Source organism: Sinohyriopsis cumingii, chromosome 9, assembly GCF_028554795.1.
Source record: "Sinohyriopsis cumingii isolate HCF-2022 chromosome 9, ASM2855479v2, whole genome shotgun sequence".
NCBI classification, from domain to species: Eukaryota; Metazoa; Mollusca; class Bivalvia; order Unionida; family Unionidae; genus Sinohyriopsis; species Sinohyriopsis cumingii.
The window spans coordinates 110200849-110228285 of NC_142969.1; the positions used below are offsets into that span (position 1 = coordinate 110200849).

Consider the following 27437-nt stretch of genomic DNA (forward strand, 5'->3'; position numbering starts at 1 on the left):
AAATTGCGAAATGGATCGGAGTTGTTTCTGGTACGCATATGTATGGATGAACGTCACCCTGGAAAATCCTGAGAATCGGCTGGCTTGACCTTTCAGCATGCGTCGGGAGCAATCCCTGCACGTTAAACTTTACAAATGAGTTGATACATCTGCCCGATTTCATTACATTCTACAAGGAACAGAGATGTTAGGAATCTCGATGGAGTAATAACTGCTTCAAGGTAGGTTTTGTCCTTATGTAAATTTTTCTTAGGCTATATTCTCAACATAGCATGTTAACTTTCTCATTGTTGTGAACATTTTTATATTTTTTATTCATGAGAGGTGATTTAACAGATTATGCATTTATATTCCTTCAGAACATAATATTTTGTGTGCGTGTGTGTGTGTGACTTTGGATTTTTAACGTAGCTTTAACAATGTTTCAGTCATATCGCTACGATGTCTGCAGTGTGTCAGTTTATAGTGATGTCTGGCACCGGGGCATCATGCCGCAGACATGTAGCATCATGTCCCACTCAGTCACATTATCCTGACATAAGGCCAACCATTCCTAACACTAACCTCTTAATGCTGAGCGCCATGCGAGGCAGCTGTTAGTACCATTTTTCTAAGTCTTTGGTAGAACATATTATTTTAAAGTCACCATTAAATGTTTTAAATGCTTTTTAAATAGCAGCAAAATGATTATAAAGTAGGGATAACAGGGAAAATTTAAAATATCATCTCAGGTTAATAAATATGGTATTTTTGAGAATTTCGAAGCATCACAAATAACAAATTAGCAAATAAAGTATACTCCTTTTCATGGCTTTTGCTCATAGCAAGTGCAAACAACTTATTGTATTGCCTGCAAAAAAGAATTCTGACAAAAGTGAGCATTTGTTGTACAGTGTATATATTGAAAACAAATCCAGTACTGGAAAGATTTTTGGGATTAATTAATGAAGCAATCACTAGAGAATATAATCAGACTCTTCTTGAGGCATATTTTACAAACGTATGTGGTATATAAAAGTAAATTTTGGGGAAATGTGCCTCGGTCAATCCAGAATTTGCAGCTTTAATTGCTCAGAATTTACAATTATGAGTGTATGTCCAATCGAAAAGCCTTCTTATGTGTAAAGCTTGTTTTTATTCATGTTTTATTCGTGTGAAAGTGAAAAACAAAAGGGATTGGTAACATATGCCTCCTTTCTTTTCAAAAGAAATATATAAGGACACTATAACAGGACAATCCAGGTATTTATTCCTTTTAAATGCCTACCTGTATACGAAAATATTTAGACTAATTCAATTAAATATTATTTCTATGACTGAAAGTTTACATAAAATATTTATATTTCTCTAATAGTTCCTGTAAAAAGTTAAACATTACTCTATACACTTTAAAATTTTTATTTATTTTGGTATTTATTTATTTTGCAGTTGCTTTATTGCACAGTTGGATTGTGCTGGCATTTTTTGTCATAACAACATTAACTTATTTTTTTAAAGAGTGTAAAATAACAATAAAATCACAGACAAATGAAAATATGTATGCTACAACAGCCTGAGCTGTGAATAACCTTAATGACTTCAAAAGTTTATTTAAATTATTACAGGGTGGGGGTAATATTCTTCAAACAAAAAAAGCCAATCACATCTCATCTGTGAAGATACAATTATATATTTTTATTAATCATTTTTACTACTACATTAATTTCATGTCCAAAGGTATCAGGCAGGCTTTATACTATTTTGTTGCAGTAATAATAAAAAGAAACTGCTGGTTACTGCTAGCGGTAGCAACGATATTTATATTCATTTAAGTATACCAAAGGAGTCTGACGTTTTGTCAGTAAAGTACCTTACAATAAATATCCTTAATGTATTATAAATATATGTATATTTATTATACTGAAAAGATGCTTTCGTGTTGTCGCAAAGTTCATTTTACTTAATTGATAAAACGTCAGACTGGTTGCTACCTCTTCCAGGTGTTCAAGGGAGAGAACTGACACAATTCTGGTTAAAGATGAGAAGGAGGGTATGTTATAATACAACCCTATTTCCATGAAACGAAGATAATTATGACAACATTTTTCTCACATTCTATATTTAGATACATAAATAAAACCTCTCCCGAATGAAACCCTCCAAGAAACTCGTTTTGTGGATTTTTCATGAAAATATTCTCTGAGCCGTATCAAATTCTTCCCAATAACGTATAGTTTAAAAGAAAAGCCAAATGGTTTCCTTTGCGCAGGTTATCGTGTAAAATGTTCCCTCTATTCATGAAATTATCCAATCAAAAATAAACGAATGATAGCCCCGTAAAGAGGGGTACATCTCTGTACAAAAATAGAAAGATGGTGGCACTTGGCCCAACTGAAGCGCCCTCTAGCACTTTGTTATCGCTATATACTGTTGATATTTTATTGTTTTAGTCGATATATTGAAAACCAATCATTATTATAGACAATGAGGGTCCTCCAACCCCTCATTACAGGGTCCTTTGCCAGTAAAAAGAAAGTTGGTAGATGGTAATTTTGAGAACCCACAAGGCCTGCTTCTAACTCTTCTCAAAGTTACTTGGGTGGCTTTTGAAACTGAAATATTTTATAAAATGACTGTACATGATATTTTCTAAAAACGTTTCACAACACACACACACACAGACACACACACACACACACACACACACACACACAACATGCATATATGTGTATAATATATTAAACCTAGGTATTTATTCATGATCCACGCTTCTAGCCCTACAAACATCACATAAGCTGGCTTTAATAGTATGGGGATTGAATACAACATTTTAAAACCGTTACACGTACTCACAAACATGTCCATATACATACATACATACATACATACATACATACATACATACATACATACATACATAAATCTATTTATGGCAATCACCTTCCATATTTAGAAAAACGCGTGTTCAAATAAAACGTAAGTGAAATCTCTCTCTCTCTCTCTCTCTCTCTCTCTCTCTCTCAAATGAGATAGATATAGGGATACAGATTGTGCCTTCAATTGGACAAAGATGAACACCGATGCGTTAACAGAATTATTGTTCAATCCAATCGGTGATTTTTAGTCAAAAGGAATGTCTAATAAAATTAATTCATGCCTTTGATTCATAAGACTGGTCCCTAAAACAAATTCCGTAAAAATAAATGTTCTGCCAAGACACACCTCTCATACTGCGACGATAGAAGAGTACTACGTAGATAACAATATCAGGGATAATAAAATCATTGGCCTTTTTTTAAGATAACGAGTTTGTACAATATGACAGACGTGTATGATGTGACAGACTTGTTCCATGTAACAGATATGGAAGAAGCAACGCATTAGAAAATCAAGGAGCTAAAGCAATGGCATAATGCAGATTGGTATTGATCACAAAACCAAAGGGGAAAAAGAAAGTACATACAGAAACATCGCATTTTACCATCCAAATGGTACAAATGACGTTCACGAAAAGGAAACTATATGCTCTGTCCTACATGGGTTATAATTTGTATCACGAATCATTAAGATCAAAGAGACCACATTAACAGATTTGAAGTTCTTGTTCACGATCTTTAGAATTTGCTGCAAAAGATACAACGTAAAAGATAACAAGCTGGTCTAGGAGGTCTTAAACACACAAAAGGTCATGAGAATTAAATAGACTTTGGTACAGTCAGCGAAACATTTAGACTGCTTTCAAATTTTCAATCGAAGAATTATATCAGCGATTCACACAGCAGCTCAGTTAAATATGCATTTTCGTTGTCAAAGTACGTGCCATGTTCAATTTAATTGCATCCATAGTTCCTTCAATGAAGAAGAATTAGCAAAATATGAACCAAACTCAGTTGATTTGGGAAGAATTGATTTACCTCATCTTGTTGCAGAAGAAAGTTATACACCTTTCTCAGTGCGTGAATGTGCATGTGTTAAAATTCGCTTTTCACAGACTCTTAGTTTAATGCTAAAGAGCAAGAATGGTTCATTTATAGGCGCCAATTACGATTGTGTTGTGTAAATGCTTTAGTTTATACATTTGTTTCAATGTGTTCAATTAAAATGAAGGTCCACCAGGAGCGACTTATATTTAGTCCTTTTATTGCTTCGATGATAACCATAACAGCTCTGGAAAATGTACACACACACACACACACACACACACACACACACACACACGCACACACACACACGTATATACGAATGTTTTTGACATTTAAATTCTATGGGTGTATGTATGTATGTTTGTGGGTGTATGTATGTATGTATATTTCAATCGTCAATTCATTGTTCCACGCTCTCTTAGTTTGTATTTCTTTATTTCTTTATTTCCTTCCTTCGTTCTTTCTTTATTTAACATTTTGTCTGCTGGTTACTTTAGCGACACTTTAAACACATTATTGGCTATAACGTGCAGAGGATTTGGGAGCCCGTGCCTCTCTCAAAGATACACCGAATCATCCCACCGGAGCTGGCTTAAGCTATTTATAGTAAGATAGTTGGATGAATATTGCGGATATGGCTTTCATCAATGTAGTTCGAACATTAATCGTTTGAATATAAAATGTCGTTGTGCTGTTGAAAACTTCTTGCCTTGGATTTCAACCCTGAAGAAGTAATTTACTTTTTAAAACTGCACGCTTACATAATCTGATGCCCTTTAGGTTAAATTTGAAAAGATGTGCACTGACATTTGTCTCGGATTATCACGATATACCAGCACGTTCTTGCGGTCATTATCGCGATATGCAAGCAAGTTCTTGCTGTCATTATCACTGTATAAAAACAAGTTCTTGTTGACATTGTCTCGTTATACCAGCAAGTTCTTGTTGACGTTATCAAGGTATACCAACAGGTTATTGATGTCATTTTAACTGTATAACAGCAAGATATTGTTGACATTATCACGGTTTACCAGCACGTTCTTGTTGACATTGTCACGGTATACCAGCAAGTTATGGTTGACGTTTTCATGGTATACCAACAAGTTCTTGTTGACAGTATCACGGTATACCAACAAGTTATTGATGTCATTTTAACTGTATAACAGCAAGATATTGTTGATATTATCACGGTATACCAGTAAGGTATGGTTGACGTTATCAAGGTATACCAGCAAGTTAATGTTGACAATATCAAGGTATACCAACAAGTTATTGCTGTCATTGTAACTGTATAACAGCAAGTTCTTGTTGACATTATCACGGTATAACAACAAGTTCTTGCTGTCGTTATCACTGTATACCAACAAATTCTTGTTGACATTATCACTGTATAACAAAAAGTTCATGCTGTCGTTATCATTGTATACCAACAAATTCTTGTTGACATTATCACTGTATAACAAAAAGTTCATGCTGTCGTTATCACTGTATACCAACAAGTTCTTGTTGACATTATCACGTTATACCAGCAAGTCTTTGTTGACATTATGAAGATATACAAACAATTTCTTGCTGTCATTATAAATGTATACCAACAAGTTCTTGCTTTCATTATCACGGTATACCAGCAAATTCTTGCTGTCATTATCACGGTATACCAACAAGTTCTTGTCGACATTATCACGGTATACCAGCAAGTTCTTGCTGTCATTTCAATGATATAATGTCTTGCAGATCAGCAAAATGTACATTGCTGTCGATAAACTAACCTTGTGTATGGCTGACATTTTCGTTTTCCGAGGAAGCCAAAGACTGCATTTATCTTTTGGTGTTGTTGTTGTTGTTTGTGTTTTTTTTTTAAACTAATCCAATGATCTGTTAAATATCAGAAGCACTTCATCCATGATTTTATTTGAGAAAAATCTAAAGATCTTATGTTGCGACGGAAACCTTTCTTACGACCGATCCCTTTTGATCAAGCCTTTCTTATATGTATGTAGGATATCATTTTCAACACGATAATAATATCTACACTTGATTTTAATTTTAGGTAATTGTAGATTGATTGCACGTACTCACCATGGTTGCGGATACAAATAAGAAGACGGCCAACTCTGACAGAATGAAAAGGACCTGCTGCTGTCAGTTTCTAGGTGCCCTCATCTTTGCAATCGGACTTGTAGTTGGTCTAATAATAGGCATATTTGTCTATCATGGAAACAAGAGAGAATCCCAGTCCTTTAGCTTGGAGCGGCAAACGCCACAGTGTCCAACTAAAAATCCGATCATTGATTCAGATTATGAATCGAGCGTCTTTGCCCCGCTCACAACGAGAGAGATGATGAAAGCAGCGCACTCACTTTTAAATCAATCCATTATTACCTCCCTCGATCCAGCAATCCATCTAACACAAAATTTTATCATCTGCATGTTTCTTAATCCACCAGAAAAAGTAAAAGTCCTAAATTATCTTGACAACGGCGGACCGAAAGTTGGACGTTACGCTACGGTGTACGTTCAGCGAGGAGCAGCGCATCCACCTGACGTCATGGAGTACAAAGTGGGTCCTCTTGGGAGTGATACACCTACTGTTACTCCCCTTACGAGGGATGGAGAAGTTCATTTTAACGCGAGGTCCTATGACACAGTCGAGTTAACACACTATGAGAAACTTGTGAAAAAGGACATGGACATTCTAGCACCCTTGATGGCCGAGAGCTTTGATGGGGCCGTTTATCCCAGTGATCTTTACGTTTTCTACTTCAACGGTCCACCTGGATTCAGGGCGGAAGAAAGAGAGACAAGGTATTAATTTTTCGAACTGTTTTCTCTTCGGTTTGTCACAATATTTTGTTTCATCATTAACCTGGTATGTATCCTAATCTAGTATGTATCACAACAATATCCATTGCTGTTCAGTCTACTGATAATCTTGAATATGTAGCTGAAAATAGCAGGCATTCTTTTCTTGCATGTATTAGTTTCATCTGACGAGTTTACCGGGACTTTGAAACGTATCCTTTTGCAGTTGTTGACTTTTTTAAAGTTTATTTTAAACTGATTCCATGGTAAGATAAAATATAAAACTGAGGCCAGGATGAAAAGATTAAAGGTAAACTATTCATCAAAAACTGAAGACACGTATGAGCTTTAATGTATATTACACGTTTTTAAGTTTTTTCAATGCGACTTTTGAGATGGTCTGCCAAAACGTACATATTTTAGTGTATTTATCTGTTTGAAATTATGTTTCATCATAATAATGTATGCTTTCATAAGAGATGAAATACATACAAACCGCCTAGACTCGCTTATAAGACAAGTCCAGCTACAATCTGTGTAGTTTGTTATGAATAACCAAAAAAACAAGTAGCATAAACCCTAATCTGCAGGGCATAATGCTACAGTAGATCAGGAACTTCGTTGCTTGCAGTGTTTGCTTTGACTTATAAGTGACAATATACGGTATTCAAATTAGACGGTTTGCTCTTGCTGCATGTGTCACCAGTTGCCACACGGCGTACACTTCTTCTTGAGCCTCTTGGCTGTTATCAGTGGTCGCACAAAAATAAAATGCATACAAGTCATGATTATTGATATTTGGCCAAAACAGAATATTTCAAAGAGTTAGATAAGTATGTATTATGTGATAATTGTCTCCGTGCAACAAATAGAACACATACATGTATTGAAAAGGACGCATAGCACGCAGACTTTTGACCAAGTATAAGAATATCACACAGTTTAAGCAGCAGGGAGGGCGAATCCTACAAGGGTCTAGAGACCACCAAATGATAAAATAAGCCTTAAAAAAAGCTAATCCTACAACAGCAACGAGACAAAAAAACGCGACCCCCCCCCCTCAACTTGTTGTCGCCGCCCGGGCTGCTCTCTTCGAGTTTCTCACGTTAACCATACAATGTATCAAGGCCGACGCGGTATCGTGTCCGCGGGTCGTGTAAATTTATTGTTACAAATCCGTGCGGGGAAATTAAATCATTGACAAATAAATAATGGCAAATATTGGAGAAGCACTTACTACTAGATTAGCTCGAGAACGTCTCGAAGCAATTCAGAAATTTCTTCCTGTCCGTGATAGTGTCAGACAAAAATTACAACTAAGACAGCAAGCGCGGGAAGTCTTTGCAGAATCCGCGGAGGAATTATTTAAACCCGTCACTGCAGCTACTGAGAAAGTTACAACTGTCATCAAAGAAGATCTTCTTCCGGTATCAAAACAAACTGCGACGCAGGCTGAAAAAATAGCAAGAAGAACTAAACAGACAAAGAAGATTTTACGAACACTTCCAGCTGATATCGCTGCGGCTCAACCTCCACCTGTCGGTGAAGAAATACCTGAGGGTACTGACGTCGCCGCCGGGGAAGAAAAACCAAAACCAGTAAAAGAAAACGTAGAATTAGCTGCAAGATTTAAGAAAGGTGTTGTCGAAGATATTAAAAATTCTAAACCAGAAGAATTAGTTAAAAAAATATTATCTAGTATATTTAATAAATCTAAAATTTTAAACCCCCCCCATGATAAAGTAACTGATGATAATCTTATCAAATGGATATATCGAATACGCGCAGACAAACCGCAGGCTAGAGATGATGATTTAGAGTATAGAATTCTTGATGAAGAAGTAAAAAAACTTTATAACGAGCAAATGAAACAACTAAAACAAAAACAACCCGTCGGGCATCAACTTCCTCCACCTCTGCAACAAATAGAACAACAGCAACCTTCTTCTCGGCAGCAGAAACAAACTCGGCAGCAGAAAAAACAACCTCCACCGCCGCAGCCACAACTTCGGCCGCAATCTCCAGAGGAAGAATTTCACGACGCACCAGCCGCTACTGGTAGTGGTCTTGGTGGTCACATTATTTGCCCTGATAATATCGTCAATGACGTATCACGGTTGGAAGTTCTCATCGGAGGAAGACGTGCCGGAAACAACTCTCCGGAAATTATAAATGAAGCCGCAGATATCTGTCAGAGACTATTTCAGCGTGGCATCATGGATATCGGCATCTACCGGGGACTCATTGATGAACTCGCGGATGGTTACTACAGCGACTAGTAAATTTAGTTAGAGAAACAATAATTAAATAAAATGATACTACACGATTCTTTTCGCAGACCAAGAAGTGTCAGAGTAGTAAACTCACGATTACCAGTATACGAGGTTGTTTACGGAGATGGAGTCGGTGATGTTGTTAGGGATTTAGTCACAAGAATCGCTCCGAAAGCTGGACCGTTAGTAAAACAATTCGCGATGAAAGCCGCTGATGTTGTCAAGGATAAAGCCATTGGCACTGTTGGTAGTCTTGCCGGAAAAGCATTTCAATCAATCAAGGATCGACTAGCACAGCTGATACAAAAAAAACCCCCAGTCAAGAAGTCCGCGCCAGTAAAACTACCATCCACTGAAGCTATGCCGGCAAATGTTAGTAGCGTAGTAAATAAGGCCGTAAATCAGAAATTAGCTGAGATCGCAACAGCAGGAATTACCTCCAAAGCGTTGCAAGATAGTGTAACTGCTAATTTGATAGCTGGTAGTGGTTTCCGGTGACGATAACATTTTAATTAGATCATCACGAATAATAATAATGTTTGTGCGAAAATCCAATGATGCATTTGATATGTCTAAACCAATACTTAAAGATGATTCTGTACGTGATTTTCAATATTATTCTTATGAAGCACGTGATCCTAACCAACGCGGAAGAATTGAACTACAGGTCCAGGATACAAGTAGATACTTCTTGCCCGCTGAGGCCTTCATCGAAGTTGAAGGTAGGCTTTTAAAGAATGATAACACTAACTACGGAATCGGCGACCGAGTTGGATTTGTTAACAACGGCATCATGGCGTTATTTAAATCCGCTATTTATATGATAGATGGAAAAGAAATTGAAACAATTCATGATAACGTCGATGTTGCCACAACAATTCTCGGGTTGGCGAGATACTCGGATGATTACACCAGATCAGCCGGACCATCAATGATGTTTGCAAAGGATATAACCGACAGCCCCGAGAACAGGAATGTAACAATGAATGCTGGTGGTACCGAAGTTGCATCGATGAACGAAAATTTTAATTTGGGTTTTGCAACACGTAGATCGATGTTAAGTGGAGATGAAGAGTTCTCAGGTGTGATTCCATTGTCTCACATCTTTGGATTCTGCAGAGATGTTCAAAAGGTTATATTCGGTGCCAAACACACAGTTATACTTGTGCGAAAACCTGATGATAATGACGCTATCTGGCGAGATGCTGCTGTTGCCGCTGGTCAGGTAATACTAACTAAACTGTGGTTGTGGATGCCAGTGTTGTCTCCGTCAATCACCGAAGAACAACAACTGTTGTCTTTTATGGACACGGGCGGTAAATCACTGCTATCCTGGAAAACAACAACCACAGACGTTATTCAGGGTGATCACGGCGGTTTGTTTACATGGCATATATCATCGCAACAAGGAGTATCAGCACCACGACATATTTTCATTGCATTTCAATACCGTGCTAGAACAGATAGCCAGGAAAGAAATCCAATGGTATTTGATACACTTGGAGTTTCTGAAGTTTCGTTGAGAATAAATGGGCATCAGGAGCCATCTGAGGATATATTAATAGATTTCGAACATCATCGTGTCGCACGCGCGTATCATCGTCTGATGTCATTTATGGGGCGCGACCTTAATGTAGACACTGGCCTGCAAATATCACAGCGAGACTTTATGAGTTTATATCCGATTTATTACTTTTCGCTGGAACATCTTGATCTGGTTAAACAATCTGTTGTCGACCTACATTTCCGAGCTCGTGTAGGTGCTCCTGCTGGTGGTTACAGAGCGATTGCTGTCATACTCTCCGATAAGGCAATGCTGCTTGAAGGTGTTGGCGGACGAATGAGGGTCATCGACGCTCCAATCGAGAATATGTAACGCAATTAAAATCAAACTTAGGATATAATGTCATACAGTCATGTTAATGTCACCTTGACTTCCGGTCAAACGAAGAAATTGCAATCAAAGAACGCAAGCACGTGCGGGACATCAATAACACTAAAACGAGATCAGATTACTGGTGGTCCAAACAAGCTGTCGTTGACGGCCACTCAGATTAAACATTTTAATAAGGCACTAACAGCAAAAACCGGTATCCGCCTTGATTTCTCTGCTGCAGCTATCAAGGACATGACTAAAACCGGTGGAATATTTCCCCTCATCCCAATACTAGCTGCTGCAATTCCAGGATTACTTGGCGCAGCGGCAAAAGCTGCAGCGTTAGGTGCAGTTGGAACCGCAGCTGGAATGGCACTAAAGAAGGCAACGGGAAAGGGATACAAGAAAAAAAAGGGGAGATCCACTCGCGGATCAGGTCTAAGACTACCGGGAACTCCACCATCATGGTATCCAAAAAAATTCTAACGCCGTTGAGCAATTTTGATTTATTAGATGCTGTTAAAAAATTGCGTATAAAACATTTCAGAGGAGTATTTATGCGAGATCAATTACCGACGCGGCCGCGAAATCCGGAAACTGGAATTATCAATCTCGACAACAAAGATGGTCCGGGAACTCACTGGGTTGCTTACGCGATCGATCCACGTGGAATTATCTATTTCGATTCGTACGGTTTAGCACCGCCAGTTGAGTTTCTCAAGTATGTCCGCGGAGTGCCTCGCACTCTCAACAGCAGATTTTATAATGTTCCAGTGTGGCAGTCGACGTTACCAACACAAACATTAATTGATCCGCCCATTTGTGGAAACGAGGTTTTAAATGTTCTTGATGCAATCTCAAGAAATCCAGCAACTCCTCCGCATCGAGCAGTGTATGAATATACCGCATCGAGAAATGCTAGGCATTTTCATGCTCGCATTTGAAAAACAGCAATAAGAATAATGGTGGATATTTACGGAAGACCTTTCACACGAGGAGGTAAACCAAGCACAGATGTTGATCTCTCAAAATATGCGACCCGAAATGAAGTCGATAATCTTTTGAATATAGCTGGAGTTGACCCAGATGAAGTTGCTATTTTCCAAGACAAGCAAGGAAAACTAAGAACGAGCAACATTAAGTGGAATGATATAATTCGCAGAGTTCTTGGAGCTACCAAGGATAACTTCGTTGCATTTAGTGATGGCGGCCGGATCAAGGACTCGAATATATCAATCGCAAGCATCAAAGACAGTATTGATAAAGGTGTTGATAAATGTGTGAAAAAAGCCGGTGACACGATGACAGGCGAACTCAGCATGAATGGAAACAAAATAACCGTACTCAGAGATCCAGCCTCGAACGACGATGCAGCAAACAAACAATACGTCGACGCGCAGTACAAACTCGTTGTTGACCTAGTCAGCGACAAAGTAACAAAATCCGGCGACGTAATGACCGGCGGACTTGACATGAGCGGCAACAAAATAACCGCGTTAGCAAATCCCGAATCCGACCAGGATGCGTCAAACAAACAATACGTGGACATCGTCAACGGTAAACTAAATACGCTGCGTGCAGAGTATGATGTTCACGTGGGCGCGTTTACAAGACTTCGAAGAAACTTCTCAAAAACTGATGAGACCGTGGATAAGTTCTTTGGGGATCCTCCAGTCGTCGACACGAAACTTTCTGAAATCATACCAAATCTTACTAATAACGCCAACGATATCAATAAGATTAATACCCGGTTAGGTGTAGTCAGAACGGAAAAAAGTTTTTCAGATCAAGTTCAGATAATAGAAAATAACATTAACACGATCAAACAAACACAGCAGAATATAGTATCGGGTATTCCTGAGATCGTTAACAAAACCAGTTTGTTTAAAGTTCCCACTGGAGTTACTCCCGGGCATATCACCAACATCGTATTCACGGTATCATCGGGATTCGCAACATGGTCACGACAAAATAGCACTATCAAATATACAGCAACAGCCACCGGTGTTTACAGGTTGTCTGTGTTTTCAGCCGCTAAATTTGAAATCTTCACAACATATCCTTGGAGACATTCCACCGATAAGTATTCCGGGGTTTGCACTGTAATACTAAACAGCGGAACCGAGGAAACATTTATGCTTGAAGCCGCCGACGATACTTTAACAGCAACATCTTACTGGTTTTGTTTGGAATTCGTCGCTGCAACGCCTCAATTGGTTACCGCGTAATTGAAAATCGCCAGCGATTTTAAATAATAATGTCAACGTTGAAATCCGAAACATTTCCAGATGCTCAACAATATCGATATAATCAAGTCCGTGAGTGGCAATCTGAGTTAAAAACTGTCATCGAAGTAACCAGTCAAAAAGTAAAAAAATACCGCAGACGCATAACAGTGTTAGACGTTATGGTTTATTCAGTATCCGCCGTTGTTGCATCCGCGGGAGTAATACTATCAGCGGTCACTCCAGTGACTGCAGTAGTCGCTGCCACGATTTCTGTTTCCGCTGCTACAGCAACAGCAGGAGTTTTCGGCATCATAGCAAAAAAAATATCCTCGTGCGCGGTCACAAAATTACACGATTACACGACAAAATTAAATACAGCCACGACCGCATATCAGAAATTATCATCGCTGATATCATCATCGTTAGACGCGCAATCCAGCGACGCTGCGTTGATATCAGATTCTGAATTCAAACTAATGTCAGATGTGTACAATGACTATTTGAAAACTAAACAAATAAATAATGTCACTGATGGCAACGCCACAAGAACTGCTTCAGCAAATAGTCACAAACACAACACCGGTAAGGACCACAATGATCTCAGTGTCCTCGACGACACCAGAATTCAGCATTAATTTTCGAACTCCAATTGCCGTGAATGAAATCGCGTTGTCGAAGCTCAGTGCGTATCACAGCTGGCCTAATGTCAGAGCGGAATCATTTTCCGGTCAGCAGCCGAATAATTCGTTTGTGTTTTCGTGGAAAACCAAAGCCGACTCTGACGAATTCGACTGGGATACAATTACGCTACCCACTGGGAGTTATCAGATCGAAGAAATCAACGCGGAGATACAACGCCAAATAAAACGAATCACCGGCAAGGAAGCCAAAATATCTGTGACCGCGCACGAACCAACGCTGTCTGCGGTCATTGAAATCTCAACACCGGGATACGCCGTGGATATTTATAGCAGCTCAATCCGAACAGTATTAGGATGGCCACGAGAACGACCCAAGGTCGAACCGGGTCCACCGCCACCATCGAAGTCGGATTTCGAGACCACCAAGGAAGAACTACACGACCTCGCGTACAGCAATTATTTTTCCCTTGCAGATAAATTACTATCAAAAGGAAAAGGAGATCTTTGGTCGCCAAATGATATGTTTAATTTTTGGAAGATCACGGTTCCACGTGATGATGGAACTCCCATTGCAGATAATTACAAACTCGACGACTTAAATTCTAAATTTTTTATTCCGATATCGACTGAACATCAGCAACAGCTACAATTGTTGCGGGGATATTTTCAGGATTATATTTCCGATACGTCAACGGGAACTAGAAACGCTAGCGTTTCTGCAAGCAGTTCTCGCGATAAAATTATCACCACCATAGAAAAACTAAACAAACTTGCATCCGCGATGGAAATCATAAATCTAAAAATAATTCAGTTGTTGTTGGATCTCGTGGATCCGGATTCGCTTAAGGAGGATCCTCGGAATGTCTTGGGGGAATATGGACAGCAAACTAGATTAAAATTTGCAACCCGATATGGTATTTCCGTGAAGGATATTCCAGATTTTAAATTTCCTGGATATAACGCACCTGCGCTACGAAAATCAGTCCAGGATCTCATCGCGGAATCTTTCGAAGATATTCTTGCCGCGTACACGAAAATAAAACCGCAGCCGGTTATTCTCAAGCACGACAACAGTACAGCATCCGATGGCAGACACGTATCTCCGGGGATCGTAAATATCACAGATGTGGTCGCGGTCAATCTTGTATGTGACGTCATCGACGGTAGCTACAGCGCATCAGATAATACGACGGCGACGCAGGGGTTTATCCTGTATACGTTCACACCAAGAGACCCCCCTGGTTTTCTGATTGTGCAAGAACCAATCAATGTGGTCTATCTGCGGTGTAATAATCCGTGGTTGTCAACGATAAATTTCAAACTCGTCGACCAACGCGGGAATCTGTTGGATTTGCGTGGCGAGACTGTGAGTATAAACTTACTGGTGAAGTCCTGAAACTCTTCGAGTTTCCACGCTCACGCATTTAAAAAATTACAGTTGTGTATAATGCGCGAGTATATCCATGTCCGAGTTCGCATACATGACAAACAAATTCTCAACGCGGCAGTAAAAACCGCATTTGATTTCCCGGAACAGTATTCGGATGTCGAAATAGTCGTTGACGACCACGGCAACGAAGACTTCTTGTTGACACGGCCGCAACAGGAACAGTTACAGAAGTATCACACGATCACAGTTTTTTGTGACCAAGAACACATCATGAACTATTCTCATTCGTGTATTGATGCTGAAACACTCAAGCAAATCTTAAAAATCTAAGGACTTCCTGAGAAATGCTTGCATATTTCCAGAAACGCTAGCGTTTCCATAGTAGAATTTCAAAGACAAAAAAAAAATAATACTTTTTTTTTACCCTTGTAAACTCACAATGGTGTTTCTGAAAACGCTAGCGTTTTTACGTTAGACTTCCAGGGAAGTCTCTGACTTCTCAGAAATGCTTAATGTATCCAGAAGTCCTTGCATTTCTGGAAATGCTTGCATTTCAGAGCAATCGGAGATTGACGCGTCTGAATTCTTTATTTGATTTTTTAACAATCTCACTCGGGAATTAATTAATTTTCGAGTCTCATACTCGTGTGATAGTGTGCGACGAATACTTTCAACTGCACGCGTCAGTGGAATAAATTCGGATATTTGTTCATTGGTGATCTCGGCAAGTGATCTATAAATGCAATTTTGCAGCATTTTAATAAACCTGTATCTGGAAGGAAGAGTATTCTTCTTCGTTGATAGCTCATTCAAGGATTCAAAATCCGACATAATTGTTTCAGGGTCTGTTAAAATATTAAAACCTCGATGTTTCAATTTTTGAATTTCATCAATTACGATTCTTATGTTTTCGTAATTCATATTATTATACCATTTTTTTTATCTAATATGGAAAAATGTAAACATTTTACACGTGTGAAATCAAAGATTTTTGAAATCAGAGATTTTCAATGTAGTTTTTGCATATCCGAGTTATCGTCAATGATAAGAGGGATATAACAAAATGTGATTTTTTGATTTAATTTTTTGGACAATGCTGTTTTGTTGATCCCGTCTGCGACATGCTGTACAACAGGTGGACAAATACCGAAATACCTACTGGCTGCGGCCATTGACTGGAATACAATTTCTTCACGAGTCTGTATATTTCGAGACCTAACAGCTCGTTTCCCAACTGTTTTACAACGCCCTGTGTTACCCAGTAGGCAGTTCTTGCTCTGAGTGACCACGCGAAGATTGTTTATAGAGTTATCAAGTATATTACCGTTAATGTGATCAATGACAAAACCCGGCTCGATTACTCCATGGAAACATTCATAGACGAAACGATGACATAAATACCTCCCTTTGGTAACAGTAAATCTTAAATAACCATTATTATCAACTGTACCAACTGGTCGTCTTCGCGTGCAGTGTCGCACCGTGCCATCTCGGTTTGCCTCATAATTTGGAATAGTTGGATGTGCAACAAATTCTTGTTCGGGAACAAATTCTTGTTCGGGGACGAATTCTTGATTCATTATACTATAAGCAAATCATTTGTCTAATTCATAATTTGTCTGAAAACTTATTTATGTAATCACGCTCATGAAAATCAACCGCGGAAATATTATTTTTTTTAGTATAATATCGTTTAAGCTCGCGGTATCGTTTCCCACCGCAACGTGCACATAATTGTGTTTTTCCTTTAACTCCAACGTGGCATCGGATACACGGTATTGGTCCTAAACTTCCATTTCTTACTTGTTGGGCGTGTTGTCCGCAGTATTCGCCCCTGCAGGGTTTGTTACACGGAGTTGATGAATTAAGTCGAAGCCAGCAACAATGGTTCATTATATAATATATTTGTCTATTTAAATACTTGTCGTAATTATAATAATGAGTTTTGAAAGACTATCCAGAATAAAACCCGTATCAGGTTCTCGATTCGATCTTGACCGGTTAACCGGCGATGTACGACGAAGAGAGTTAAAGGAACTGCTTGGTGTTATCAAGAATGCCAAGGAAGAGTTTCGTCGTGATGGTGCCGCACATGTGTGGTCGACATATAAAATTATCCCCGAAACTCGAAGAGTTTTTGGCGATGCTAGCATCGCTCACGCGAGCGTTATCATTGATGCTACCATGAACGATACAATCGCGCGTAACATAATTGGGTATCTCGACGATAGAAGATATTTCATACAGATAAAATTTATTGTCAAAGTGGTCAACGAAAACGACGATGACACGTGGATTATCCGTGATAAAAATGATCCTATCCTTGACATTAAAAGGAAAACTATTTTGTTGAGCAATAATTCTAGACCAGGAATGTTGACGGGGGTTGATATACCGTATTACGCCAGATCGTATCCAGTAACTGCAGTCGTTTACGGAATATATCCGATAAAGAAACCAAGTGTAGATAAACTCACGCCAATGAAAACATCAGTGGTGTTAAATTGTGTAGCTGAGCGAGTAATGGAACATTTTAAAAACGCAGCACGTGGAAATGGTCTAACTGAGATCAGAAAAAATAAAATAACAACATGGGCTAATCGAGTCAAAGATGTAGGGGCGTCAATTAAGGATGTTGCCGCGCTAGAAAAATTATTAAGATTTCCTATAACGGTATTATCGCTAACAGGCGAGGAATTGTATAAATCGAAATACAACCGTAGTGGAGCTTCAATAACAATTATTGATCATAACAGCCACGCCTGGACGGAATCAGTTAAAATATTTCCACGCGATCGTGTTATAAGGTATTATTCCGCGGGTATGTTTGATTGTATTTATCAAATGAGTAAAACCGATCCGGTATCGGTATGGTTGTTTAGAAGTTCTGAAGTTGGTGATTATGACCAGTTCGTGACCCCGAACGGAGAAATATATAGAACTGCGGAGTTACAAAATGAAATGAAAGCGCTCACAGAAAAATATTCAACTGAGCAAGTTGATCAATTACTAACTAATTGTTTTACTGTTCCAAGTGTTGCCGCACATATAGCACGACAAAAAAATAATTGGAAACCAACCATGAAGAGTTTTCTCGAGAATGTTCAGCAGAGTTGCATCGAATACGGACACGGCGGTTTATGGAATAGTGTATTTGTTAGTGATAATATGGTATCGGTGGATATGATTGAGTGCTATCCAGGAAGTTTTCTTGGCCGTGGTGAATGCGCTGAATACTTTGCGCGGTTTGGACATCCCACAAATTTAATGACAAGAGTAGCTATTAACGGACCTTTACCTGATTTTGACCTGACTGGATTTGCTCACGTGGAATCGTTCGAATTTGCAACACGGTTACATCCTATTAATTATGCTTGGTTTGGCAGACATTTCCACGAAAAGAAATGGGTACCGTTTTCGCTGTTGCGATTTATGGTTGATAAAGGAATATTAAAATCTATTACTGTCAGTACGGGGATTATTTGTTACTCAAAACAAACCTCAGTTTGGTTACCAACTGCGGACACGTCCGAGGAAGAGCGCAACTGTAAAGATCTCGGCCGAAGATTGATAGGTAAATTTACTCAAGGCGGAGCATATGATCATAAACGACATCACAGTCGATTAATTATGGATGAGGAAGAATTAAATTTCATTATCGCTGATACTACTGCGAAAGATACATTCTGCTCCCGCGAGGACATAATAATACCAGACGGAAAACGATTAGGAACAGTTGTTAGCTATATTGACGGTGATTCAGCTCAGTATACTCATTTGAGATCCTCTATGCTGGCTTATGTTTCTATAAATTTACTGTCGATGGTGAATAGAGTTCCCTTCGTGGCAAGAGTTGCGACAGATTCGTTTTATATTCACGAAGACGATTTGACTGTGTTAGATTTGCCAGAATCTGATGGTCAATGGGGAACATGGCGAGTAAAAAAAGAAGAATTACACTCGTACTGCGCATCAGCTGATGTCGAAATTAAAGATGAATATCGGAAATCAACAGGGATGTCATGGACACCTTCATCGGGACCTTCTGTGCACGATCCAATTGCTAGACACAGAACAGTTTATTTGAACGGACCTGGAGGCTGTGGTAAGACAACTCGTGCAATCGAACTATTCCGCGGTTCTGATTTGATCGTGCTAACACCAACACACAGACTTGCCAGAGAAATGATACAACGGGGAGTAAAGGCCTGCACTTATCACGGCTTTTTCAAATACAGCGGCGGTACATGGACTCCTACGCGAATGGGAACGAAGTATATCCCGGAGAAAATCATCTGGGATGAAATAGACACTGTGCCGCTGGATACATTACAACGGTTCCTGACGTGGTTGTTAACGAAAAATACCGCAGTTGTGATGTGCGGCGATCATGGTCAACCACCACCATTTGTCGGCGAATCTCCCCACGAGTGGTTACGAGGGTTTGTTGATTATTACGAGGAAATGCGTGATGACATCAGAGCGCTTGATGACACATTAAAGGAGTTTAAAAAACTAATTAGGCTACAAACCAATAAAGTCCAATGTGAAATAATGCGTGAAATAATTCCAGAGACTTCATTTGATAACTTTTTAACGGCGTGGAAACCAGATGATTTAATTGTTGCAAGTAGAAAATCAGTCAGAGATACACTTCAGCGGCGACTATTTCAGTTACAGCGGCAGAAATTTCCAACGTTGGAAGTGCCGTTATGTTATAGACCAGATGATACACGATTGCAGAATACTGATGTTGATATTCCCGGAAAACCAGAGAAACAAAATTTAGTATTGAATGATATAGTAACAGTTAACGTCGATGCGGTCGAAGATGCATTAGCAATAAATAAATCACCGTGGACACTAGGATATGCTATGACGATTCATTCAGCACAAGGATTAACTATTTCTGATACAACTGTTTGGATCGTTGATGACCGCATCGAATGGTCAAATTTAGTTTATTTAGCCGTGTCCAGAGTAAGAAAGATGGCTCAGTTACGAAGAATTGCATTAGATACGTCAACGAAGTCAGCCGTTGTTGAGTTAACGCAAAAAGATCAAATAAGAAAAAAATTAGACAGTTACCGACAAAGCGACAAGAAAAATAATAGAGAGTTTAACCTGGATATCAACGCTGTGTTGTCGTTACGTGAGCGTCAGAATAATCACTGTGCGAGTTGTAATTGTTTATTGCTGTGGCAGTATTCGAAAAACGACCCAAGACAATTTACCGTGGATAGAATAGACAGCAATCGCGGTCATACGCGTGAAAATGTAATGCTGACCTGTCTTGAGTGTAATCGACGCAGAGGTGTTGCTGCAGTTATTTAAGCGATCGAGGTGGTAATTGTGTATCCGTGGGAATCACCTGAAGTTGCTCGCGTGTGAATCCACGCTGAGGAGCAGTCGAATCTAATCTGTAGATTGCGTTTCTCCCAGTTGATCTGGTTATGCTGGATATCTTGTGTGTGGTAACACTCCATGTTGGATCGGTTGCTCTTTTTTTTCCTCCTTCGAGTTCGCCGGGTTCGTATAAATACCTAACGGTGACATTACCCAGCAACGGGGACGCTAGCGTCGTTGGCTGCGTTGAAACACGTTCACTGACGCGGGGTATATATTTTTTTGTGATTGCATTTACAGGCCTCATGTTTGTTGTTCTGGTAATTTCATTATTCAGTGCGGCTATCACGTTTGGCAGTCTTGCAACCCATTCACGAGATCTCGTATCGTAAATGAATTCCCTCGCGTACTGGTATCCGAATAATCTCTCAGCGAGTGTTCTATTAAATCGCTCAACAATTGCCTGATCGTGATGAATTTCAGTATGTCCTCGTCGTATGGTAACGTTATGCTGCTTTGTCAGTGATGATACCGCGCCCTGAAATTCCTTGCCAGGATCAACTTGTAATAATCGTGGCCAGCTTAGAGGTCCTCGCTGATAAATTCGCGAAAACGCAGAGGCGACTTCGGACGCTGTTTTAGTCGCTAACGGTTCTGCTTCTTTGTATCTACTAGCAACATCAACTACTGTTAGCGCGTATTTATATGTTTTTCTGCGGACAGTATCATGAGGCAGGAATAGTATGTCAGCCTGATGAACTTCATTGGGGACACTAACATCAAAATGTGCAAAGTTGATTTGTCGAGGTGGTGGTAAGTAGATTTGCCATATTGCTTGTTTTGACAGCCATTTTTTGGCAACCTCGCGTGTTACTGATGCCGCGTTGGCGAGTTTATTAATTGCTGAGTTACCTCTCCAATATCCGATTGGGGAATAATAAATCGCTTGCATGGAAACACTAGCGTTGGAAGTCCTTGGACTTGTCTGCATCGTTATTAATTATCCAGCGCCTAATGCTAATTTAGATTTCATCGCTGATCTTACTAACCAATTAGCGAGTGACTCCCTAAATGATTTATTTTTTATGGCGCTTAGTGCATGAATTAATTTCACATCCGCGATATGCCTGTCTTGTAGATCTTTACTTCGATAAGCAATATCATGTATGTGACACGCTGCGTCGATAGCGTTTATCGGATACTCGCCGGGTTTGGGCTGATCGTTGCTGTCAAGCCTGATATCTAGTCGTGTTCCCGGACCGCAGTAATTGTATCCTGGGAGATGTTTTTCTCCGGGATACTTTCCCCAAGGGGTACCTGGAAGTCGTCCGAGGGCGGCTGCAATGTCACCACCTCGTTTTTTTTTTGAAATTTAAATTTTTTTGTGCCACATCGCGTACACGTACCAGAAAGTGCTAGTCTGTTATTTTTTGTTGTAACCGTTGTTAGATCATTCGTAGGGGTTCGTGCCCGACACTTCACACAATATAGATCCATAATTATTATTCTTTGTATACAAATGGAAATTACAGACTTTTCTGCGACGCGGCGAAGGGAGCCAATCAAGCATAATTCGGTGTTGCCAAATTCTATCAGAATGATTATCATTGGACCGTCAGGATCGGGTAAAACGCAGTTGTTGCTGAACCTGATTATGAAGTGGATGAAGTGGGATAAGCTGTATTTGGTAGCACCATCTGTAGACGATCAGCGATGCTATAATGTTATAAAAGATTTTAATGAGAGTGCAAAAGCGCTGAGTGACGAGGATGTAGTTGAATTTATCACTGATATCGAAGAAGCTCCCAGCGTTGAGGACCTCGACGGGGAAAAAAATAACCTAGTAGTGTATGATGATGTGATGCTGGACAAGCAAAAAAATCCTGCAAGAATATTTTCCCGGGGTCGTCATAAAAACACCGATGTCATTTATGTTACTCAACGTTACACACAAATACCAAAAGTAATCAGGGATAACTGTAATCTTCTTGCGATATTCAATGGAGTTGATGTTCATACGCTGAGAAATATTCATCAAACCTGGTGTGGTGGCGATATGGATTTAAATAAATTTAAAAATTTCTTTAGTCGCGCTCAAAGAAAGCCTCACGGATTTGTAACAATAAATTTACACGACCCGCGGACACGATACCGCGTCGGCCTTGATACATTGTATGGTTAACGTGAGAAACTCGAAGAGAGCAGCCCGGGCGGCGACAACAAGTTGAGGGGGGGGGGGTCGCGTTTTTTTGTCTCGTTGCTGTTGTAGGATTAGCTTTTTTTAAGGCTTATTTTATCATTTGGTGGTCTCTAGACCCTTGTAGGATTCGCCCTCCCTGCTGCTGTTTAAGACTATGCATTAAGTCCAACTTTTTCCGAGTATTCCGAGCCGGAGAATTATTATTATTATTATTATTATTATTATTAGAGAATTCTTTTTAAGATTTGTGTAGTTTGCTTATAAACTTATAATTTTGTGTAATAAGATTTTCTCTCATAAATGACTCGACTTAATTAATATACAGGTTAATGAGAACTGCTCTGGCTACACACACACACACACACACACACAAATACGCGCACGCACACATGTATTTATTGTTATATTCCAGTTATGTTTCATCATATCATCCCGATTTAATTTTAGATTTGTCGTTGGATTTGCGGGATTTGATGACAGAAATGACCTGGACCTTTTCCATTTGCTTCCACTCTCTGGAACCATTCACTGCCCCGGAACTGATTCATCAGAATGGTACACCTACTCGTTTTATTATTTAAACCAGGGTCCTTACCAGAATGCCTCTGAATTAATGGAAATGTACAGTCACGGTATAATGAAAAAAGTCAAACTGTCCAAGGGATTCCGAAAAACGATCAGAAGTCGAGTATTTCCGATAAGAGACGAGCGGAAACCGTTCCGCAACTTTGCGCACCAACCTGGAAGTAGAAGCTACCAACCAGATGGTCCCCGATACACTGTGGCGGGAACTAAAGTCCGGTGGATGGACTGGCAATTTGAGATAGGGGCTGGTCAGATGAGAGGACCATCGTTATTTGATGTACGATTTAAAGGAGAGCGTATCGTCTATGAGCTTTCTTCGAGCGAAATAGTCGTTACTTATGCAAACGATGCCTCAGCGCAAAATGGGATTATTTATACTGATGCGGCTTACGGTTTATTAAGCGGCGATTTTCCCACATTGATTTTAAGGGACGTTGATTGTCCCCGTTATGCGACTGTATTAAATACATCTTACTGGTCGTCAGGCACGCAAACTCCAGGACAATTACAGTCTATATGTATATTCGAGGCTGATGGACAAGAACCTCTGTGGCGACACAATTCCTTCTCGTTTGCTGGGGCACTAAGAAATCGTTTTCTTATGGTGCGCGTTCCAACTGTGGTTGGTAACTATGACTACATATACGAATTTAAGTTTCAACTGGATGGAAAATTGTTCACAACTGTTTCGGCTACTGGATATATCCAGGCAGCTTTTTGGGATGCGGATAATCCTCATGTTGGATCAGATAAGACAAAAACTCCTTTCGGATATAGGATATCGGATTATGCCATGGGCCCAATCCATGACCACACCTTCGGATTTAAGGTTGACGTGGACATAATCAACAGTTCAAACACGTTCAAACTGATCAGTTGGAAGGCCGGAAGTATATTGGAAGCTTTGAGCACGCAGGTAAATATACAGGAAGTTCCGCCATACTTTGTATACAATCAGACAAGATTTATTAAATGGGAAACGTTACAGAGGGAAAAAGGACTGAAGCTTAACTACGACGACCAGAAGTTCTGGACTGTTGTGAATGAAAAGGAAAAGAACAAATGGGGAGTTGAAAGAGGAATCCAGATTGTACCTCTACAAACAGGTGCGTTACACCAAATGTCATATCGACACAATGGTAATAAACACATTTCAATAAGAACATTTGAAACAAAAATTAAATTCTTCCAAATACACGAAATCTTTGGAACAAATGTGATGTGACAAATTATAGCGCCTAATGGCACTACTTGTATATTACACAAGGTTGTAAAATTTGCATAGTCATATCTTACATCGAGAGCAATTTATCTTTATAAATATAGCACGAGTAAAAGAGTTAAATTAAATTTAAAACACCAATTCCGGCTCTAAATTTTTCCAGCCAATGATCCAGCATGTGCTCTAGTCTGATGATGACTTGTTGAAACAAATATACAAAAGAATGGGATATGCACAGTTTGGAAAACGTGGCTTATTGCTAATATATTTTAAATATTTAATTGCGCATGTCAACAACATTGTATCAGGTTACCAAACCTACATGAATAGCTTTGTTTCAGTGACAAATACATTTCTCATTTGCAGTACATATATTAAAGTTTCTCTTCTTCATTTGGCAATTAAATCTGAGAATATTTTGTCCAACTCAAATTTTGAAATCTAGTGGGTAATATATGCTCTTCTTCTTCTTTTGCTCACATGGTAGTTCTCATCATCCTCGTCACCTTTTTTTGTAATCATTATTTTATTTTATTATTCCGTTTTAAGTAAAACTTGTAATGTTTTAAAAAAACAAAATGATGGCCACATAAAAGAGTAGTTATTGACTAGGTATCGTTTGTGAACAGTAACTGTAGCGGAAATAGGAGTTTTCAATCACATAAGGGGATATTATTTCATACGATTTTATGACAATTCTAATTACTTTAACCTTGGCAAAATGATGATTTTAAATAATGCCTCTTTGTAACTGGGAACTTCAATGTATAATACTTCTTCCTGACTTCAAGGTTGCTGGTTTTGTTTGTAGTAACGTTTGAATAAACCAACAACAAAAACTAAGAATACAGTACTGGATCTGATATCCAAAACCTCACACATACAACACATTGTTCGTCCTCTGCAACTCTACTAAACGCTGCAATGAATTCTGGTTTTTCACTATTATTTAAAACGATACAAAATCTTCTATTGGTTTTATAGTCACTCTAAGATACTAACTCTGTTGTGTCCAGTTTCCTCGCCGGACCTGATACTTGAATTTCTGTATCCTTTTCAGTCATAAAATTTGCTAGGATTAAAACAAAGTTTGCTGCTATCATTACCTTTAGCTGTACAATTCGTGGTAATTGTTACAAACTTGGAACAGGTGGTTCTAACCTCTCGCCTAACTTTTGTAACTTTAAAATTTCCTCCATCAAACAAAGAACGCACCGTCGAGACTGAATGGTAGAACTGTGGGAGCTTGTAAAATCTGATAGAAAATTAAGTTTAAACTGTTAAAAAGGAGTTTTTCTTAAGAGCAAACGCCAATCCAATGGAGCACAAATCACAACGCCATCTATCAGCAAAGGTGAGGTGAGTTTGTATTGGTCAATGTATACATGTCCCCCATTCAGAATTGTCCTCAGCTTCAGTGTTTTCCTAATCCTCAATTTTGTTTTATTCAAAATTTAAACAAGAAGGAGCAAGATTTACGCATCAAACATTTCCAGACTACAACTGATTCAGGTCCATAATATTGGTTTATAAAGAGTCTTTATTTCAAGCAACATGAGCGATTTAATGTTTAGGAATCACGCCATAATTGTTAGGGTATGATGTTGAGGAGGTTTGTGAATCTAGGAGTTATGTCGAGGTTTGTGAATCTAGGAGTTTGTCGAGGAGGCTTGTGGCCATGTCTGTTTTCGGCTGATGAATGATGATACCGATAGATGCGTATTAATAATTTTACATGATAACCAATACTGTATCTATCATGCCCTATTTCTTGTCTAATGTATATTTGCAGCCGCTCAGACACTGACGGAAGCACATCCGGCAATGAGAGCGTTGTCTTTCACCAAATATCATTGCGCTGTCACGAAACGCAAGGAGGAAGAGCAGCATTTGACGTCAATGCACGATATCAATAGAATGTCTGACCCGAAGGGGCACTTGGACTTGATGCTGGACAAGGAAGGTATCGTGAACGAAGATTTGGTCACGTGGATCACCGTCGGGTTTCTTCACGTTCCATCATCTGAAGATGTGCCGATGACGACGAAAGTTCAGACTGGGTTTCTTTTGAAGCCCTTCAATTTTTTCGACAGGACGGCTAGTTTCGACATGCCGCAATATTTCGAATCAAGTAATCATGAGAAAGATGACCACGAACCAGCACCAGAAACGTGCTATGAGGAGAAATATAAGAAATTTTGTAAATACTGTTAATTATAAAATAACAGTATAAACGAATGGAACAAGCAGAGACAATACAAACTAATAGAACGAGTACGCAATATAATCATGCGAAATGTGTAGTTATCAGATAAATGCCTCAGAAAAGGGGATTTCCTGTGTACTAAATGATTTGGACCAGGTGTACAGCATAAATACGTACCTATATCTTGTAAATAAAATTTTCGATTCTTATTCAAATATTTTTCCTTAATAAAGGAAATAACTCGATTTCGTTTTTTTTTTTTTTTTTCCCCACCGCAGTAAATAACATCATCACTAAATCCACTGTATAGGAACGTTTCCACACAGGCGAATCCATCTACAACAGAGAGCCAATCTGTGATTTCCACAGTGCTGTAAAGTCATGCCAACCAGAGACAGATAAAGGCAAACATATGAGTTTTAAAACTGGTTATATTACAGAAGTTAGGCGCAAACGACATCAATTTAGAATGTTATATCAGTTAGAAACCAAACACTGGTCATATTAAAGTCTGGGCTGTAAATACGTTGATACGTTAATAAGCTTTGTACGTCTTTGCCCGTGGGAAACACGTTTTTCTCGTCTTACCAAGATGCAGACTTCTCTGGTATTCTATTTAGATTTCTGAAAAATTACATTTTTCTTCGAAACTAGTTTTTAAAGTCTGCGATGTTTAGATAATAAGTAAACATTTGATACATTTCACGATGATTGCATTTTTTGTTTTAATTATAGGACATTTATTTTCGTTAGTTGTTGCCTTTAA

At 39.1% G+C, this 27437-nt stretch overlaps 1 protein-coding gene across 1 annotated transcript; it reads left to right on the forward strand.

The window, feature by feature from the left end:
- On the forward strand, positions 1 to 26916 carry LOC149792465 (amine oxidase [copper-containing] 3-like). Its single transcript, XM_089971047.1, has 4 exons — positions 1 to 221; positions 5953 to 6707; positions 23106 to 24349; positions 26258 to 26916. Exons 2-4 carry the CDS (start codon positions 5983 to 5985, stop codon positions 26677 to 26679), a joined length of 2391 nt encoding a protein of 796 aa, XP_089827173.1. The 5' UTR covers positions 1 to 221; positions 5953 to 5982; the 3' UTR covers positions 26680 to 26916.
- Positions 26917 to 27437: the final 521 nt, after the last annotated feature.